This window comes from Poecilia reticulata, linkage group LG13 (assembly GCF_000633615.1).
Source record: "Poecilia reticulata strain Guanapo linkage group LG13, Guppy_female_1.0+MT, whole genome shotgun sequence".
In the NCBI taxonomy this organism is placed as follows: Eukaryota; Metazoa; Chordata; class Actinopteri; order Cyprinodontiformes; family Poeciliidae; genus Poecilia; species Poecilia reticulata.
This window is the reverse complement of record NC_024343.1, coordinates 3,687,304-3,709,571: the sequence shown is the minus strand read 5'-3', so window position 1 is coordinate 3,709,571 and position 22,268 is coordinate 3,687,304. Positions and strand designations below refer to the sequence as shown.

Sequence of the window (22,268 nt, the reverse complement as noted above, 5' to 3'; positions counted from 1 at the left end):
ACACTACAGGACGATCGGCCAACGATCTAAGATTGTCATAAGGGGGAAATAGGGGAAAAAAATGGTGTAGTGTGAACTACTGCGCATTAGGTAGTCGGAGTTGCCCTTTTACTCTATTTAAATCTAGTGATTACTGAAGGGCAATATAGTATTCATAATCTGCACTCTTTTGGTTGAATGCAGTATTTATTTCCACTTTGGCTTTATGTTTAGTTTTTATTCAAGCACGTTTTTTGTTAATGGAGACAGAGAATCCATTTTATTTTCGTTTTTGGTTATTTAGTTTATCAGTTCCAGTGTTACGTGTTCCTTTGAAAATAAGGTGTATCTATCAGGAAATCGCATGTATTAGTAGTAATTTCCATTAACTCAGTATGAAAAGGTCTTAAAACAATATTATCGTTTATCACAATAATTTATTTAGACAATTAATCGTCCAGCAAAATTTGTTATCGTGACAGGCCTACGTATTAACATCCTTTATAGATGTGTACCTATATTCCAGTCATGCAATTATATTTGCTAATCTTTCAAGTCTCAATGCGTTATTTTGCTGTTGATAATGCATTTTATTACCAACGGGTCACCAAGGATTGTTCTATGGCAAATTAAATTGTGTTTAAAACAGCACAGGGACATTAAAGCGTTAATTTTAATTAATCAATTACAGATTTTCAAATGCGTTAGCACAACTAATCGTCTTTATTTATTTTTCATACAGAGATTCCAGTAACATTCGTTTCTGGTATGAATGTAAAAGAAAAATGTCGTCTACAAGCAACAGTGTTGGACAACAACACTTTTGGTCCAGTAGGGGTTGAATTTTGCTTCAAAAAAGCGATTTGATCGGAGACTTTTTGCAAAATATGTTGTATGTTTTGCAAAAAGGAGTTAGTCTATCAGTGAAGCCATTCAAGCCTAAAATAACATCTCAATGCTAAACATGTTGCAGCAGCACTAGTAGTCAGCATCCACAGTGCTATGAGGGATCAATCAATTGAAAATTGAATGGTATCTGATAGTTGAAATACGTAAAGATATATGAAGAATTATACATATTTGTTGAGCCCATATGACTATTCAATATTTCTGGTTATCTTGTATAATATTTAGTTTAGTGACCAACTAAAACAGCAGCGTAGACTGCTAGGGGTTCCTACATTTTCTGCTCCAATTGTCTGGCTCCATCGTTATTGTTAGCCACATTAGCCTCCAGTGCCCTTACAACTACACAGAAGAGTAATCAAGAGGGGCACAGTGGTTTGTTTTATTGCTCCACTGTTTAGTAGCTGACTGGTCCATCAGCCGATTTACGTTTTTCAATGTACGTTTGTTCCGCAGTGGATTTGTAAGCGTTGTGTGATTATAAAGAGGTTCTGAACTTTGTAGCTGGGAAGCAAATCTCGATCGACAGAGTGCCATATGCCTGGATTGTGAGATTAGGTGGCAAGATCGAAGCTTTTTCTTATACATAGGAACAAACATTGATAGCTGAAGTCTCCAAAAGCATTTATGAAGATGCGTTGACCTTTTTGGTTGTGATTACAAAAGACATTTTTACTGCAAAACCAACACTGCTCATCATCATAATGAGACCTTACATACAGTGAAGTGGAGGCAGCATAATGATTTGAGACCCTTAGTTAAGGACAAAGGGAGTTAATAGCTGCTCCAAACACGAGTTAATATTGGACACAAATGTTCAGTACTCTGCTTGACAGCTAAATGACGAAAAAGAACTTTATATGTCAGCACAACAGTGAGCCATAACATATCTGAGCCAATAAAAGGATGAAGCAACAGAAGAAGCAACTTGTTTAAAAAAAAAGTAAAATTGATTTCCTGGTGTTTGTTTGAAGTTTCAATTTCTTTTTAACTATGAGCTCCAGATATTTTATATTTTTTTTGGCGTTTATTTGTACAGCTTTTCTCATTGAGATCCGTCATCTCATTTACAAGAGACTTGTTTTGATAAAACCAAAAAATGTACTCTGCAACAAAACAAGAAATTTTGCTCAACTAAATACGCTGATAAAATATTAGCTAAAAAGAGCAAGATGCGTCTCAGTTTGCACAAAATACATTTGATCTTTTCAGCTTCTTCCAGCACTTTGTGCTTCACTGATTTTAATCACACCTAACCTTGAGTCTTCTTCCTTTAGTGCACAGGAGATGTCCTCACAGCCTGATAGATTTGAAGAGTTTTTGCAGAACGGACAAAAAATGACCAAGTCAACATTTGCCATGCAAATAAACTCCTCAGAAAAGTTAGTGCTTTAAGAAAATCATAATCTGAGAGTCAAATAAAGTGCTAGTTTAAGAGCGTGCCAACTTCTGCAACTATATTATTGTATTTTCTTTTCTTTTTTTGTTCCCAAAAAGTTTGTTATTCATTTAGATGCTTGTTCACATTAAAGGTGGACTAATTCTGACATTTCTATTCACTGCGTTACATGGGTGTGTCAACTTCCTATATTCGTTGTTGGTATTGTTATTTATTAATGCATTTGCAACATTTATTTTGAAACAGAAAATTAAAATTTTTCTTCCTCCATTCCTGTTTTGGAACTAGGCCAGTGGGTTTATTGAATTTTTGAGCAGGTACTCTGAGGTTTTTGCAGTCTGGTTAAATACAAAATGTTGTTGGAGGATCTGGTGTATTTAAAATGATCAGTTTGGCATATCAATTCCAAAATCAAGGGTTCTCCTGCAAAGTATTTCATTACAAGATAACAAAAGCTACTCCTCTTTTTTTACCCAGAGCTCTTAGTTGGCAGAAGTTGTAATGTTGTGGCTGAGCGGTTTGCATTCTACAGTCTACGTGTTGGGTTTCAAACAGATCGGCTACCAGAAGTTCACATGCGGATTAAATTTCCAGACCTCACAATTGCTTCTTGTAATTTGGCCGCCCCCCACCCCTGATTTGAGAGAGTCTCTGGTCTCTTGCAGGCATTGAGCTGCAGGAGCTACAGTTCTCTTTAATATGTGAAAAGTGAGCTGTTGGTTGGAGAGCAATTATAAAACCTTCGTAGGTCTTAGTGAAGAGGAAGCTCGACTCTACCTTCAATTAGAGAGCCAATTAGTGGTTGGCTAACAGTGATTTAATTTGATAGACTCTCAGACTGTGCAGGTGTGATGCTGTTTTTTTTTTTTTAAAGCACTCAGCTTAATAAAGAGAAAAAAACATTTAGTGATTGAGTGGGAAAACGATATAGGGTTCAGTTGTCGGAAAGCCCCTGTGGAACTCTCGTCCCTCTGTCAGCTCATCTGCAGTGTAACGACGGCTTTGCATTGCTGGTTTTGGAGCGGAGTGGGGATTTTAGAGCCTTCCTTACTGCTGTCTGAATTTACGACAGGAATTCAAATCGTTTCAGTTGACTCATAAAATAAGAGCTTCTAAAGATTTTGATTGTCACATTTTTTTATTTTTATTTTATTTGATCAGTTTGGTCGTTTGTATGCCGCAGTCGGGCTTGGGTCAGTTAACCGTAATTGCTGAAATTTCCCCCTCATAACATTCCCTACATTTTTGAAATCCCTTTAATTAGATGCCACAACTCTCTCCTCCAAGATGACAACCGTCGCCCCCGCAGAGCCGGGTTTGTCGGAGACTACCTCCACAATTTTGGAGCGGAGGAAATGAAATGGCCTGTCTGCAGTCCTGACCTCTAACCCACATTAAGCACATTTGGGATCAGCTTGGCCAGACTAACCAACACACCCACTTTGGCTGACTTGTGAGAATGTCTAGTTGAAGATTGTGAAAGCCATATTACGGCGGTGTGTGACCAAAATGGGGATCAGTATGAGTAGGTAGGCCAGGCCGTTGTTGTTTGTGTGTGGTTGTCTCATGCAAAACAGAGTTCCTTGTGTATTAAATTAATACATTTTTAAATGATCAGTGTTTCTTGTTTTCTAAACGTCAAGCATCCAATCCAATTAACGACACAAAACATGAGTCAGTAGTAGAATAAGCTGTTTGCCCTCGGCAATGGGGAATTTGGCAAGTTTTTCATGGTCGCAACCCACATACTCCCCTCTATCACTTACACACGAATTCATTTTTCTTACAGACGTTGTGCCATCTGAGGGGAAATAAAAAGGATCCAGAGTCATATTATTTATTTTCAAAAAGCCTAGGTGCAACAAATAAATAAATCAACCAAGCAACAATTACTGTACTTTTATTTCCCTAAGTTTGTGTGTGGGGAGAGATGGATGGATGGAAAGATGGATAGAGCCACTTAGAGGGCCACAGGTGTGAAAACGTCAAGCACCTAGGTATGAAAAAAAATGGGTTGCCCCCTGGAGGTTATTAAATCCAAGCACGGTAATGTCAGAATACCACCTGTGCATGAAGTCTGATTGTGGAATTACCCCACTGCTATGCTTTTAGTGGTCAACAGAATTAAAATAAAGTAGAAGTGAAAGGGAATGACAACAGACTGGTCATAAAATACTTGGTCATGTAGCAATGCCCAAAGGTAGGCTAACTCATGTGCAACAATAACAACAAAAAATATCAAATTAGGTTTTGATTTGACAGTAGTACTCTAAACATCTGTGTTCTGCTTAATTGTATAAGTTCTGCATTTCTATCAAAACACAGAGAAAGAGTTCTTGATTGCTGTTTATTGTCATCTATGGAATTATTTTGTAGTTGGTAAATAGCGCATGGCTAATCAGCTCGTTGCTTTCTTTGTTATGCCTCCTATTATACACACAGCATGTTTTTCTCTAAGGAATACAATTGGAACTAAATAAAATCAACACAAGACATTTCCCTCAGGGAGATGACACAGTAGCATGTTTCATTGAGTTTATGATGCATTCAGTGTCATTAGGGAAGAAAATGTATTGAGTGTAGATAGGATTTCTCAAGACAGATCTGTACTGAAGGAATCAAAAGGATTGATTAGACATAATAATTATTGAATATTTAGTCAATGTCCGCATAATGGTGGTGCTTTGTATTGTTTGTACTTTGTCAAAGGAAATAACAGTCACAAAATAAGAGTTTTGGATCACAACTGTTTTTTTTTTGTTTGTTTTTTCGTAAAGTCAGCAAAGAATATGAAGGAGAAGGAGAAATAAATCTCTGTGCTTTAAATCTATAATCAGCAACATTTCACCTGAATGGTGGAGTTTCCATTTTGTCAAACACTTTCATTTTCTCTACCCACTTAATGCTAAATATTTTTTTTCCATTTCATTAACATAAATCTGTTGGTGTTTTCTTCAAGCAGATTGATGTGTTGGTTTTATATTCTCTCTCTTTGAACATTTAAGCATGCTGGAAAATACTTCATTCTGGCTCAATTTAAAATTAAAATAAAAACTTGGGAAGATTGAGTATTTAATCAAAAATACATTGTTACCTTGGAACTCGTTTTTTTTTTTTTTTTTTTTTTACTAAAAAGGAATTGTAAGGTAAAGTGATTATTCTATAGTATAAGTCTTTTTCTTACACAGGTAATTGGAAGTGGAACAACTCTTTCTTTTGTTTAGTTTTATCTTTTTTGCAGTTAATTCAGCTTGACTAGCTAAGGGACTGCTTGGATTAAATTAAGTATGAATTCATCAATGAATGAAATAAAATTTTCAGTACTTGCAGCCAAGCCATATTTAGACCTCTGTTTGTAACAATAATTGATAACGTTCTCAATATAAGTTATATGTTTTAGGTAGCCATCTTTAGGATTCCACTCACAAAATTTAGTTTTTTGTCTTTTACTTTTTTCTGTTACTTCTTAGACCATGTTTTTATATAATTTACTATCAAGTAAAGTTGATTGAAAATAAAGAAAAACTGCTTTAAATCTGACTCAAATGAAATCTGCCGGAGCTGTGCACCAGCTGTTAAATTGTGCAGGAAAATTAAAAAGTGTATGCCAATTATCCTTTATCTTTCATTGCCTTAGTTATTCAGACGGAGCCATCTTCTTTTGACATGCTAGAGGGAATTCATGTTACTTTATTAAAAACACTTAGACTTAGAAAAAAAATCCCATTTTCTTTACTTGCTCCGTGTTCTTTTTTTCATTGATAAGTCATAACTTTATGTGTCTTTTTGCCTTTACTTTGCATAGTAAGGCCAACTTGAAACTGTCACTTGAGTAAAATTTTGCAATGTGATATTTACACATAATTTTTAGACAAAAAATTTATACTGCTTTTATTTTAAACAGAAAATCAATAATTGAAAATCAATAATTGATTTTCACATGTATATTGTCTTTGTCTAGAAAATGTATTATTTTGTTTTTCCTGAAAAAAACATACCTATGTATCCAGGGAAATATATATTGTACCAATTAACATAGTATTTTTCTTGTGAGAATTGTGAAAAATATTAAACTTTTTTAAATCTTTCTTCTCCTTACTGCCAAAACGAATCAAACAAGTTGATTTGATCTAATTAGTCATCCTGTGTGTAACAGTAATCAGCCCACAGACATATTGCTCATAATTTACCAGCTGTAGTTTTAAAACAGAGCTGCCGTAATGGAACTAATGTGAATTTTAATTTCTACAGCCCGACTTTCCCTTTTTCCAGACCGGATACGTTTCCAAACAGCCTCATATTTTTTTTTCTCTTTGTAAAGGAAAATGTTTCATAGCTTATTTGTTGCCTGCTGACAGCAGTGCCTAGAAACAGGTGGTGGAGGGGGAGACTTGCATTTCACTATAAGCAGTACAGCTGAGCTGTAATAAATACATGGATCAATCACAGTTTGAATAAATCTGGAAATTTGTAAAAGTGTGCATCTACAACAAATACAAAAAAAACCCCACAAATAAAATGAGTGTAGTGATTATAGTTTCAAATGAAATATATTTATTTCATTACTCTTATTCAGTTAATGGTCCTTCTGCTACAGCCCATAATCAAATTAATTAACTGATTAAATGTTTTATTTGTCAAGGGACAGTGCACATTATTCAGCGACAGACTAACAGCTAAAGTTAGCAAATTTTTATCATTGACAGTTGTCAAAGCCAGCCTAAAAATGAAAATGAAAATCACACATCACTTAAAAATATACAAGAAAATTATAAGAAATAATGCACTTTATAAAACGACACAAAACAGAGAAATTTTTGCTTTAGACTTTCTCTGGGTTTTGTCAGACAGACACTAACGTCTGATTGGTTAATCCTCACCAGAACCAAAGTTCAGCTTTGAAAAATTATTGTTTTTGTAAATTCTAAATGTGGTTAATTAGATGTATATTTTATGTATTCATTTTTAATTGTTGTTAACTGTAGATTACTATTTATACTGTATTTCTTTGTGAATTGTGGCATTGTGGCACACATCCTTTTTAGAAATAATTTACAGTTTCTCATGTTGCAAGTGGACATCATTTATTAAAGTAACTAAACATTTCTTTCCTCTTGACACATAGTGACAGAGCTGTTTTTCTTCTCCAGCTGCAACGGTTCCTTCTGTGTGTGTGGAACTGATTAATTGTGGTGATAACTTGATGTTATTTTTCTTGAAAGGACAGGGCTGCTGGCAGTGGAGAGGGAGGGATTGTTAGTCATGTTTTGGTAGCAGGTCTGCAAGGAGCCAAAATTGGTACAGTTATTGATGTGCACGGGTTTTGCTTTCCACAGATTTGTTATTCTCACTGCTCTTTCAGTATACAAGAAATAAGAACAAAAAATAAAAAATGAAAAATTAAGTATGAATGTAGTCTTGGATATGCAACCACTTCTACATACAGGCAGTACATGTTGATACCACAAGGAAACTATGATTTTGAACAGTACAAGAACTCTGTTTTGTATAAAAGACTTTTTTTGTTTTCTTTAGAGTTAAAAAACAAACAAACACTATTTAGTAGGGCTGTATAAATAAATCGATTCGGCGATATATATCGATATTTTCCACCCTCGGAAAGTATCGATTTTTCATCCGCGAGTATCGATCCGTTCAACCATGGGGGTCCATAGCCTTATAGCTCTTTTTAACGTCTAGTTTGTTACTGCGTTGCAGCAAGACTCCGCCTCCCTCAGTCTCACTTTCAACTTGAGCTAAAGTGCACATTATAAACTACACGCCAGTTTTTAAATTGTGTTAATATATTGTGTTAGTATAACTGGAGTTATGCTAAAATTAGTAAACCATATTTTTCGAATGTCAGAGAAATGTCAAAAGCGCCGCCATTCCTCGGCTTTTCCGATTATGTGAGAGGGAATGAGCTTCCAAACATACAAAACTAAACGAAACATTAGATTCCTGTGTTTTTGGAAATGTAAAATCTTCAATAAATGAGATGGGGTGTATTTTGTTGCGCAAATAAACGTGAAAGAGAAGCGGAATCGAGAAGCGGAAAGGAGTAGCGGCGCGAACGGAGCAGCTGTAAAAGCAGTGAGATCGCGAAATTAATGCAAATTTTGACTGGTAGCATTCACTTCATAATTAGTTTTTAGCCTGGCGGTTTCTGTTCTGTATATAAAGAATTACCTGAAGAATGAACATGGGTTGATAACATCCGGAGCGGGCGCGCAGCGGCGCTGTGTTTTGAGCAGGAAGACGAAGAGGAAAAAACCCCAGCCGGAATCCGCAGCGCAGTGAGGATTTTCATGATAACAATGGCTGATCGATATTTTTTATTAGCAACAGACAAAGAATATCAGAGACTGAGAGAACTATGAGATCCTGGGGGTCTGAGAGGCAGCTACTCAGAGATCCAAGCAGGGGRATAGCGGCGCTGCGTAGCTGCAGGGAGTYGATCACTAYGGGGTGAGGCGGAGCCACTACTTTAGCAGTTAGAAGAAAGCAGCTTACAGCCACAGCTAACTCCGGGAGCCAAGGTAGAAAAGCCTTTTTCCCCATAGTCCAAAAGACTGAATTTGTGGCTGCATTTTTACTCCAAAATGCAGCCAGTGTCTAAAAGAAAAAAACATAAGTGCAATCATTTGCATATTGAGAGTTTACAGAGGCCGATAATCTCCCCACTCTGCTCCTGGATTACTGTTTAAACTTTTGAGTTTTATGTCAAATCCACATGAATTAAAAGACAGAAACCAATTCTCTCACTGCATTTTTGAATAATTTTGTCCAGTGCAGACTGTTACTGTCCAATCACAGTCAGGTATTGTGTTAGTTGGTGCTTTTAATCAGTTTTCAGTTAACTAAATTCAAGTCTATGGAACACAAAATGTCACTAAAATCACTGTCCTTCTAAAATCTTTCAGAAAATCGTAAAAATGCACTGAATCATATCGAATTGTATCATTCAACAAATATTGTGATACATATTGTATCGTGACCAGAATATCGTATATCGCATTGTATTGTGAAATTATTGTATCACTACACCCCTAATATTTAGGTAAGGTAAGGTAATTTCATTTATATAGCACATTTTCAGCAACAAGGCAATTCAAAGTGCTTTACAGGAGTTAAAAGGAAATGCAAACAAAATAAACCAAAGGAAAGAAAAAAAGAGGAAAGAAAACTAATCTAATGTTGTTCTAAAGTACATAAACTAAGTGCTCCTGCTCAGGGTTGCTAAGTATCTAATACCATTTCTAAATAGTGAGTACTCTACAGTTTCTAATAAAATAAGCTAAAGAATGACTAATCTAATTCCTTTTCTGGGTTTAAAGTGAGTACTCCACAATTCGAAGTTTGTTCTAAATCCTTTTCTGGGTTAAAAGTAATATAAACTAAGCAGTGACTGTTTCTGTTAAGTATTTCTGGATTCCAAGTTCATAGTTATTCTAATTCTAATTCTGATTCCATTTCTGGGCTGTATAATATTGATCTAAATAGTGCGTACTCCACAATTTCTGATATTACTAATAAACTAAAATAATCATTTTCTGGGTTAAATAGGGAGTACTCCACTGTTTCTAAAACAAAAAAGAGGAATGGACACCGTAGGGCAGGTGGCAACATTCAGACAAAACAAAGGGGCAAAGCAAAGACACGAGTGAAGGCGGTGACGTCAAAGGGCCACGAAGGAACGTTACTGAGCGTCCTGGCAGAGTCCGATAAAGATGTTGTTTATCTAGGAATGTCCTTAGGAGCGTTCAGCTTCGCAACTCCATGGACACAGGAGGGGGTGAGGAGGGAAGAGCGTTGTGTTTACATATCTTCGAGGAGATGCAGCCCTTCCAAGGCCACACGGGGATTTAGGATTTTTTAGTGGCTGATAATTTTATTAAAAGTTATCAGAGTTACATTTAAATATATTTGTCCTAATTTAGATGCACATATTTACTTAACAGGGTTTCCCTCAGTGTATTATAAGCCTGGTGGGCCACCAGGCTTTATCTGTGGCCCCAAACATTATAAGCATTGCTTATTTTGATGTCTTTTTAAAATGTTTGCATTTTTAAAGACTATATAGTTAGTGTGCAGGTATTAATCTTCCAATCTTTTAGTAACACGTGATTATCAAGTGATATTTTCAAATTTCCTGTCAGCTTTAAACATTTGTTAGCTCGGGCTTAGCAAGTTTTTTGGGGGAAATCTTGTTTAAAATCTTACAGGGACTTAAGTACTTTGTCATTATAAAGGCTTGAGAAGTTCTCTACGGGTGTCTTTTACAATGGATAGTGCACATTATTATGTCAGTGACGAATCCAAATAATTTATGTGCATCCTTTATTTCTGCTAATCATATTTCATATTACTGCTTGTAAATTTTGTAATTGTGCGACTTTCTTTTCATTTGTAGTTTCATTGGAGGTCCAGATCACACCTACCCATGGTGAGATTAGCCTTGGAGAATCCAAATTCTTCATGTGCGATGGTAAGTTACAGAGTTCATATGTTTTCTTTTCGGTACTTCATTTAAATAACATTTCATTTTATATTTTGGTTCAAATTTTGTGTGGAAGATAAAGAGAGAAAAAAAACCACTTTGTTTTGAAATCTGCATCATTTAAAAATGAGTCGACCTTGCCCAAAGTACTTAAGAATTTTTATACTGACAGAAGAAACAATTTACTGTAATCTTAAAATTTTGACTTTACTTGCTGCTTGAAACTTAACAATTTTGACACTATCTTACTTTGGCTCAATTTCTGAGCTCACCAGAACAATTGAATTTGATGTACTTAGGAAAGAACACTGCAGGTTAAAAAAGGTACTGGAAATGTAAAGTTGCACCTGGTCTTGCTCGGATGATACGCATTTTCAAATGTCTTTAAACCCCACTTGGCCATCTGTTTTTTGTTGTTATATATATATATATATATATATATATATATATATATATATATATATGCATCTTCCAGTATGCCTTTGATTGAAGACGCTGTGTTAGAAAAACAGTGAGAGTTCTTATTTTTGCATTCTGTATGTATTGATTGGGTTTGAATCAAAATTTAACTTGATGTGTTCTAATCACTTTAACTTAACTAGAACCCATCAAGTTAAAATCGTCTGATTCCGGCTTCTGGCCAGTTAACTGGAGTATCTCAGTGTTTCTCAGTCCCGGTCCTCAGGGACCGCTGCCCCGCATGTTTTAGGCGTTTCCCTTCTGCCACACAGCCGACCTGAATAAATGGGTGATTAACATGCTTCTCCAGCACTTGGTGGCATGCAGGGGTTAATGCTATCATTGGAATCAGGTGTGCTGGAGCAGAGACATCTAAAATATGCAGGGCGGTGGTCCCTGAGGACCAGAATTGAGAGAAACTGGTGAATCTCGAGTGTGAGGTTAGTAATCTGATCGAGCCAGTAGTCCTTTGGTTGGTGAAATGAGATTGTGTCAAAATGAAGAAAAAACTTGACATTTTTAATCCCTAAAACAGTTAGCAGTTAGAGTTTTGATGTTTTATAGGCTTACTTTGTGAAACAACTCAAATGGGAAACACGAGAAATGGTGAAACCTACAATGATTTCCAGAGGAAGACACACTTTGTTCTAACCTGTGCTTTAAATAAGAGCACATTGTTGTGTTTTTTTAATAAATATATTTTATGCAAATGTAAACTAGTTTGAAAAAAGGCAACTTTTCATATTACTTTTTTTATTTTATTCGATTTAGGTTGGACGCTTAAGTTGGATCTACTTTTCTTACTTAATTAATAATACCCATTACATCAACAATCTTCAGTGTGTTTTAATTTCCCTAAATTAAAACAACAGAATAGTCAAAAGGCGCTTTCACACTGCACGGAATAGTACGGAACAGAACGGTTCCAGCCCTGTTGCTTTCGCCTTACACTGAGGGCGCCATCGAAGCGGTGCCGGACGTCATTATTTTTGAAACTAAACAATGGTTTTGATGTAGCGGCCGACTGTGCTCGTTCATCAGCGAGTAAGCGGAGAAAAAAAAAACCTCATCATTAGACCAGGTGATTGCACTATATTGAGACGAATCCACTGCTAATTAAAATTAATAATAAAAATATTGAAAAGGGCACTCTTTACAAAATAAAATACAGTTTAGTGAGAGTCAGCCAACGGAAAATCAACGTCTGACTCCATAACAACCAACGGCCAATCAGCTGCTGCTTCTAAGCAGAACCGCTTGGCCGGCACGATTGGAACCACAGCTCTTGTGGTTCCAGGGGGCCGGATGGAACCGGTCGCAAGTTGTAATGCAAACACGCTCGGAACCGTTCTGTTCCGTACCGTTCCGTGCAGTGCGAAAGCGCCTAAAGATAAAGTTGTGAAAAGTTTAACGCAAGTCGAGGTTAGGTAAATTTAGGTTTTGATAATTTCTCAGAGTTCTGTTCAATCCATTATTTGAGAATAGAAAGAGTATGGGACAAAAACAGGCTGGGGAAGGGAAGCATTGATCAGAGAAGTAGCCAAGATAGCCATGTTAACGTTGTAGGAGCTTCAGAGATCCACAGATCAGGTAGGAAAATCTTTTTACTCCACAAAGATTTGGGTCCAGTCAGATTATTATTTTTTTGAGTGGTCGTTCACACTACTAATTACATGCGACCGTAGTCAGACGTGTGTGTGAATGGCTTACGACCCCAAAACCACCGAGAGGAGCAGAAGAAGAGCGTAGACGTCACACAGCACTGCATTGTTTACAGAAGGAATAATGGACGCCACCATCAATGGATCGACTTTAAAATGATTCAGTAACAGGAGCCAACAGTATTGTCACAAGACGAAAACAAAACAAAGGAAGCTAATAAAAAGAAAGCACAGCTAATAAAAATGAAACACTGCTAAATAAAAGGAAGTACAATTAATTTTGCAAAGCATCGACTACAACTTTTGTAGTGAAGTCTGTTTGGAAGTGTCATTGGATTGTGAAGTGAAGCTCTTCACTGACAGACTTCTTTCAGAATTTTCAGTCATAATTATCAATCACTGTTTACCTCCACATTTACCATGTCTGGCTTCTTCTGGTGCAGAATCATGACGCATCTCTAATGTCAATGACGCAAAAGTCAAATAAGATGCAACATGATAGTTCAAACTACAAATAGCCTTAGTATTGCACTACACAAATCTGCATTCATTAAAGAGTACTGGAAGAAAAGTATTGCTAAAAGATCAGGCAATCTGTTCAAAGTTTGCGTTCAAAAGACAACCCTGGAAGTAAACCTGCTTGAGGCAAAGAAAAAAAAGAGTGAAATGAAGGATTACCTTCCAGCAGGGCACAGATTCTAAGCATACAGCCAGAGATACTTTGGAATAGTTTAGCTCTGAGCAGAATAATATGTCAAAGACTAGACCTAAAACCAAAAGGGAATCTGAAAATATATGTTCAGAGATACTCTGCCTGAGCTGGAGCTATTTTGCAAATAGGAATTGTCAAACATTTCAGTCTCTACTGCAAAGGTAGAGAAATACACAAGAAGAGCTTAAATCGCAATGGCAGGTTGTTGTACAATGAAGTCAGAGTGGTTGTGTACAAATTCAGGACATGCTTTCCATGAGTTTTGCTTCGGTATTGTGTTGCATGGCTTAATGTTGGTGTATTCTAAAATAATCCAAATAAAATACATTAAAGATTTTGGGTGTCATGTCAATTTGAAAAGATTCAAGGGGTATGAATTGTTCAGCAAAGCTCTTTACATGATGCAATCATGATGAAATCATGTCAATCAGCTACTTAGTTAAATCTTTTTAAAATTAAAAAAATACATCATTATCATATCTTTATTCCAGACACAGAAAGGTCCATAATAAAAACATGAAACAAACAAAATAAGAAGTAAAAAAACAATTCACCCGCTTTCAATATGTCATCTGCTGAAAGGATCTGATTTTTCTACTTGAAGTGAGCCCACTATCGCTGTCTCTTTTCTCATCTCCTGCTCGTCTTTCTGTGTACCTAGTTGTAGGCGTTGCCAAACACGTGGACTGGTATGGCCCGAGTGGGGAGCGGATAGCCCCGAATAGACCAGACTTGACTGTAACCCGCAACGATGAGTCATCTTCCACCCTCACATTTTATGAAGCCAAGACCGATAGCGCCGGGACGTATAAATGCGTCGCCACCAACGGAGACCAGCAAGCTGAGGCAACCGTTAAAGTGAAAATCTTCCGTAAGTGCCGTCTCCCCCTCTCCTCTCTTCCACGGCAGCCTTTAAAAATGTTAAATCATACAAACAAGCATGCAGGATGAAAAATAAAAAGAATGGGGTTTTGTTGTATTTTATTGACTGCTCAAAGGCAACACATTATTCTTTTTGTTTGTTCAAGTAAGGGGTTTTTCCATCAGCTCAATAAAGTGTTGGAAGACCATTAAAGGGCTGTTTAATGATCCTGTCTGGTGTGTGGCTCTTCTGAGTAATGGGTTTTATTTTGCTTGAATGCCAAACATCAACAAATGTCCATATGATGAAATCAGTTTACTCAAAACTTTTTTTTGTCCTTTAGCTGTTTTAGTTCTTTATTATAATTATTTAATTTTAAAATTTTTTTAAATGCACATTTACGGTACACAGTCCAATATTTTACAAAAGAAGAATGCAGCTTCATGAATATTAATTTTGACTTTGTTAATGCTGGGATAACTTAGAAAGTTGTGTTTTTTATTCAGGAAAACATAAAGGTAATTAGCCTTTATAAAACTTGCACCTGCTTCCTCACACCACCGCAGTCCCATGAAGGTTTGTCATCAGTCTAAAGGTTAGCAGGAGAGGCAGCAGACTGCCGATGGACTACACTGTTACGCCTCCAAAATACTAATAAAAGCAGCAAACTGATCTCAGAAACTTCACTCCAAGAATCCCACCGATTGGGTCACGATTCCACTAAAAACCTGGTCATGTTCTTTATTCTTTGCACTGACAAGCATTTGTATTTTGTAAGTATGATGTGTTTTGGATATTTTCAACACATCTTTACAAAGCTTTGGTTATATTGATCATTGTGATAAATTTCTGAATATGAACGTTTTCATATTGCTACATCCAATTACATCAATACCACATTACCGTGATTCTGCATTAGAAATTACATACCGTATTTTCTGCACTATAAGGCGCACCTAAAAACCTTCAATTTCCTCAAAAGCCGGCAGTGCGCCTTATAATCTGGTGCGCCTTATATATGGACCAATATTGAGCCACAACAGGTYTAGCAACTACGGWAAGCAGCCGCCGACTTCATTTTCCCCCGTAGAAGAAGAAGCGCGCGGTGCATGCTGGGATAGTTGTCAAAAAACTGGTTTGTTAATAAAGTTTGACTGACCTATCTACCTACAGACAGGATAATCAAGTCGTCTGCAGGTCCTGTAGCACCACGTTCTCCACAAACATGCTGTGCGCGAACGGAGAAGGGTGACCATCGTCCGGCCACGCCCCGGCTCAGTCGCCGAAGGCTCTCCTCGCTGACCCGAGTCGGACTGTTTTGTTGACATTCTTTATGTCAACAAAGTAGCTTTAGACATTCATCCGGGGTTACCAAGGGACCAGCCCCTATACATTTAAAGCCGGGGGGGCGGGGGAAGAGAGACAGACTATGGCGGCAGCGTGTCGGTTGGTCTGTGTTACCCAGAAAGCAGTTGGGCACAATATCGCAACACCAACACCGTGAGTGAAACAATGACTGGAGCAGCCTACTATATAAGGTACTCGAGACCACTTCTTTATTGGTGAACGGAACAAATCGTGTCCTGCATAGGTTCAATACAGGACGGGTGGCAACCGTAACTATAGCGTCTATTCCATGCACCTTATAATGCGGTGTGCCTTATATATGAAAAAAGTTTTAAAATAGGGTGCACCATTGAAGGTGCACCTTATAATCCGGTGCGCCTTATAGTGCGGAAAATACGGTACATAAGGTTTTTAATTATGTAATATTGTAGTGGTCTATACCTAAGTCCTGTTGTGTGCTGAAAAGGTCAGAGGCTAGTGTTTTATTCAGTCTTTTAAAGGGACGCTTTCAGCACTTCATGCCGTTGTGATTTTCAATGCATAAAACCCCAATTTTTTCTGGTACAAAATGGACACTTCCACAAGGGGAGGTTTTCAGTGGATTATGCATCATTTTGTGCTTACCAAGAGGACATTTCCTAAATCAACCTAAAATCAACTCAGAAAATAACCATCGGAATACATTTTATGTATTTTATTTCTTTTTATTGAAAGGAAACGGTTACTTTAGTTGATAATGAGTTGACTGTTCCAGATGTGGATCAAATCCAACTGCACAAAATAATCGAATGGGAGTCTGATACAAAGTTTTCAAAGGATAATATATATTTATATTTTATTGTTTTACAATGACTTTTGATTCTATTAGAGCATGGGGGTCAAATTCCTATTGGGTGACATCAAAGGGCTGGTTGAGGCAGAACTTTTTTGGTAAAACTACCAATTAAAAATTGTTAAAATATAACAATTTGCATTGCATTCGATGAGTACTTCTAAAAATTCAATACTTAACATTGAAGTGATTTGGCACTATACAAATAAAAGCTGCTTTGATTTGACATAACAGTTTTATGCTAACACATTTTTATTTTGAAGTTCTGTTTCTGTGGCACTCAAGAGTCTAGAAACAGTTACAGCGGGCCGGATTTGGCCTCAAATTTGACACATGTGCGTTACAGTTTCACATTTTAGTAGATATCTACATTTGTTTTGTTCTTTCACTAACTTTGACATTTATTTTATTGCACTAAATTGGTTTATTTTCTTGTTTTAACTAGACTGTGAAGCAGCTTGGTTAGCCTGGGTTGCTTTTAAATGTGCTAATTAAGTAAATGTGTTAAAAAAAAAGTCTTCAAAATGGCTTGAGGAAGAGATTAAATAGAGAATGAATATATGAACAGTAAAATTCACCAGGAACTATTCTTATGACTTTCACTCACATTTAATCCTCCAAGCTATCTGCCTCACTATGCCACAAAATGATCTGTATTTGTTCTTCACAAAAATTAGATCCAGAAAAAAACACTGCAACGTTCTCACCTCACAAAACCTCTGAAGTTAGTATAAGAAAGTGTAAAATATGCTGCTGATCTTGCACAACACTTCATCTCTAAAGCTAAAATGTTCATTCAAAAAAAAAAAAAAATGCATAAAGTTCTTCCGACCTCACTGTAACAATCACTGAATTAGATGAACCAAATCCTTGAGTGTGATTGTGGTTTACGTGTTTCATTGCAGAAAGAATAACCTTCACAAATGCACCGCCTCGCCAAGAGTTTACTGAAGGAGACAACGCAAACATCGTTTGTGACGTCACCAGCTCACCCCCGCCCACAGTCTTTTGGAAATACAAGGGAGCCAAAATACAGATGGAGAAAGATGGTAAGGCTGTTTGTTCCTGCTACTAGCTGTTGGTATCTTTTGATATTTAAATCATAAACTAGTCCTGTAATCCTTGTGATGCTTATGAACTCAATTAAAATTTTTAATGGAGATAATGAAGAGGGCCATGACCCCCTGTTCGAAAACGTTGGCTATCTCGCTGGCCCCCCGCGAGAGTCAGGCTCAGGTCATAGAAAGACACAGTCATTCTCTTCCATGAAGACATGAATGTAAAACTCATCAAATATATATATAAAAATTTTTTAAGAATAATTATTTTATACATACATAAAATACTTGTGTGCTAGATTTAGAAACTTACCAGAAACAAGCAAAAAAAAAAAAAAGGTTCCAGCTGGATCCATATGTACAAAAAAAAAAAAGTAAAAAGTCGATTGTTTACGTCAAAGTTTTTAACATATGTAATTAGTCAAGATTAATACACTAAAGTTCTGGTCCTATTATAAACCGTTTTGTGAAGTGAATCTATGCAGTATTAAATTTTATCATCATGCGACTTATAATGCATCCGTTCTGTTCTGCAGTGTGGTATAATTAGGGAAATCTCCCCAGCCTATATAAAGCTGTCAAAAGATAGATAGAGAATTTCTGAAAGCGCATTCTGGCACCCAAAGAAAGGCTACCTAATTATATTTATGCAGATCTGCTGGTGTCACAAAGTTAAAATTGCTTGTGCACCACTGCTCATGGCTTTCTTCTCTGGGGTTTATATGTGCTTTGAAAGAAAAAAAAAATTAATTTGGTCTCGGGTTTGAAAATAAAATCCACTCTTCGTCTCATTCGACACTGGCAGTTTAATAACGTTAGTGTTGGTTTTGCTTACTAGGAAATAACACATGCTCGTGTGGGTTGCAACAGCGGTTTGGATTACAGTTTTGTGGTTCATATTTCATTTCAAAGTGAAAAAACTCCTGTTGCTTTGGGCATATTTTTATTTGCCTCCAGCTTGTTGGAGACTTGTAGGACATGTTAATAAAACTCTAACAAAATGGAAATATCTATCCTGTTTAGGTAGCAGTAATGCTTCACAGTTTGCAACGTTGAATCATAAAAAAAAACTACATTTATTACTATATTTGATAAGATATTGCTTGCAGATTTTAATAACTTGTAGATAATCTGAATTATTATTAACAATGAAACGTGGAGCAGTTGGATGCAGTGAGGGGAGAAAACATCTGGCTTGTGCTGTACCTTGCAGAGGTTTCAGCAGAAATCATTGTTGTAAGCCTGTTTGAGCCTCTGTAAGCTGCCTTTTTGTTACAACACTACAGGTGGGCAGAATACAAGAGGATTGGAAAACCTTTGAAAAGGAATATCTGCACAGGCAATGTACATAGAGCTAAATCCACAAGTAAACATGTGCTCCTGCATGGCTTACACCACTGTCTATAAATATCTGCTTCACCTTAAAGATCACTGCTTATGTAATGTCCTAAATAAACCCTTCTTATGACATACCTTTATAAAAAGGGTGGGAAAAAATGAAGGTTGGTTTTTTTTTTATTTTTACACAAATTATTAAAAATTTAAAGTTATGTCTGTTAGAAAACGGTACCTAAATGATTAAATGATTAATTAAATTAAACATGATTAATCGATTATTGAAATAATTTACTGATGAATTGTTAACTGAAGTATGTAGACTTTTAAAAAGGCCATTCTCTGAAAAAACAACATACAGCAATATTTTATACAGCAATATTGCAGTATGTTGCAATAAAATTACACATATAAAATTAGAGGTTATATAACATTTACAGTGATACTGGAAGTATCTTAAGTAATTTGCAGGCACATTTGCTGAGTCTCTAAGAAGAAAGTTAGTTGAGATGTTCTAAGGTTCTCAGCAAAATAAAAAAAAAAACTTTAAACTATTATCTGCCAGAAATGACAGGGAATCCATCTGTTTAGTTAATAAAGAGCTTCTTGCTGAAGTCCGATATGAAGTCAGGATTCTGTGTCCGTGAAATATTTCTGATATTGCAGTATGTTGTAATTAAGCCAAAACTACTATATATATGCATATATATTGCATTTGAGATAGAACTCCTGAAGTTTCACTTTTAATTTAAACTGGTTCAAATTCTGGGGAAAAAAAACTATTAAATTGCCTTTTAAGCACCTTTTGCTATCCATTAATTAATCCAAAATAAATTATAATCAGTAGATTTAGTAGACAGTATTTGTTTTAGCTGCAGATGTATCCTTTGCTACATTTGATCAAACATACACTAATGGAATGCTATGCTTTTGCATTTCAGGCAATAAAATGTTTTTTTTTATTATTTAATAAATTGAAAATTTGCTTATTTGCATATTTTAATGTATTTCTAATACTGTGTAAAAAAAAAAAATCTGAAGCAATAAAAAATCTGTAGAATGTGCCCTTTTTTTTATATCCAATTAATCATCAGAATAATCAGTAGATTAATAGTTTACTAAAATAATCGTTAGTTGCAGCCCTGTTTCGAAGGTACCAGAGTTTGGAGGAGTAGAGAGCAGCAGGTTTTGAGTTGAAGTCTATTATGAAGTTTCACAGTCAGTGATCATTTGTAATTCAATCATGTACTATACTGTAATTCAATATAGTACATGGAAATATTAATTAGTTTTAAGAAATATTTTGAATCTGACGCATTAAAATCTGCTTCCAGACCAAAACTATTTCATGACAAAAGTGAGCTTGTGATTAGTTGTGAATAAATGCGTTAAATATGCAGTTCAGCCTAGTCACAATGTAGGTTTTCTCTCAGATTATAGGGTTCCACTTATTAGATTATTTTTAATGACTAGTTTATTGTCCTTTATTAATTCACTGAATGCAACTGACTGTTGTGTAAAACACTTCTTTTTTCCAAGCCAGTCTGCAAAAATGTGTTTGAAACATATATTTACAGGAAAAAGGAACCATCATCTTAGTTTTGGCAGTTTCTTGGATATTTTTTTTTTGTTATTGTTTGTTTTAATTATTTGGCATAAAAATCTTCCTAAAACTTTGATCAGAAAGCCTCTAAGTTTTCTACAACAGGGCAGAGCTTTCAGGAAATAAAACATGAATTATTTAAATATTTTACAAATAAAGCTGTATTAATAATGTATTGCATTATTAATGTTGCGTGTGAATGTGTGTGTTACTTGAATGGATGGATGACTAGTTGTAGTGTAAAAGCGCTTTAGAGTGTTCTAGTCTAGGTGAAGCGCTATACAAGTACAGACCATTTACCATTTAATATAGACAAGAGTTTCCCCATTTTTTCCGCTCTGGCCATACAATGACAGCTCCAGACTGTAAACTTGTCAAAGTAACAAACAAATAACTCTTTCATCCTCTTTTTCATTTCAGTTCGTTTCAAGGTGCTAAGCAACAATCACCTTCAAATCCGCGGCATAAAGAAGACCGATGAGGGCATGTACATGTGTGAGGCTCGCCTCATGGCCCGCGGCGAGATTGATCTGCGTCCCATCAGCGTTGTGGTGAATGGTTAGCGACCTCTTCACATTGTTTCCTCTTCCTTTTTGTTCCTGGGTTCATGGTTTGGTGTGGCAGGTGTACCATGACGCACAAAGAAAGCAGTAGATACGGAAGAGGGGGGACCATGTTGGTTGTCATTGTAGCGAGAGTTGCCCAGAGCAACCGTTTATCAAAGATGTTCTATGCTAATAAAGCCTGTTTCCTGCAACTTCTGAGACACAGAACAGGACTAAAATTAGTGCTCTGAATGTGTCACAGTGACTGTTTCGGTCTCGGATTCTGCTATAGTTTTTTTTTTTTTTACATGTACAACAGTCAAATGTTTAGAACTGCACACTCTTAATGGGTTCATATGCCACATTACACTCTTATTGGCAAGTCTGGTGAACATGTGTCAGAACTGCAGTAGCATAGCGGTGAAAGCTGCAGACAAATCTGCAGAGTGTTGGGTTTCTTTTTTCCTATCAAACCTTACGGTTTTCTAAAGGATGGGAACTGTGAGGTAGCCTGGAAAGAATGCTGATTTTGTGTTGAGTGAACTGTTTCTGTATTGATTTGGCCTGGTGTTTTAGTATCATTGTTCATAAAAACCAAATTATATTTCCTGTTTTCTTGTAGAGTCCACCACATTTTTATTTAGGTATTTCAATGGCTTCTCAACTAGTTCTCTAGGGTCTTTGGGAAAGAAACATGTTTACATCATCAAAGTACAATATTCAAGTTAACATAGTGGAAACATTAAAAACTCATGTTTAAATGTGAGATGGTAGGACAGAAAAACCTTTTTTACTAGATCTATCAATTGATCTGCAGACTTTCCTGTAGTTCTCTAATGGCCCTTTTCCACTGGCCCCTTTACGGTGTGGCTCATCTGAGTTTAACACTACTCTACAGTTTTGGGTGATTTTTCTATTACAATTGATTGACTCCAAAGTCCGAAAAGTAGCACAATGTGATTTGTACACAACGCAAACACAACTCAATAATGGGGGACATGGGAGCTACAGGAAGAGAAATACAAGAAAGCGTAAGAGTTACTATTGTGACGCAATCAGTGACTCCACCT

General features: G+C 36.3%; 1 protein-coding gene across 13 annotated transcripts in view; it reads left to right on the top strand.

Annotated features, from left to right (window-relative positions):
- ncam1b (neural cell adhesion molecule 1b) overlaps positions 1-22,268 on the top strand; it is a 117,119-nt gene that overhangs the window by 42,690 nt on the left and 52,161 nt on the right. For all 13 annotated transcript variants that reach the window (XM_008424974.2, XM_008424972.2, XM_017308141.1 and 10 more), the window contains exons 2-5: positions 10,698-10,772; positions 14,278-14,487; positions 17,563-17,706; positions 21,074-21,211. In XM_008424974.2, the coding sequence (XP_008423196.1) occupies positions 10,698-10,772; positions 14,278-14,487; positions 17,563-17,706; positions 21,074-21,211 (567 nt within the window). The remainder of the gene's footprint in view (positions 1-10,697; positions 10,773-14,277; positions 14,488-17,562; positions 17,707-21,073; positions 21,212-22,268) is intronic.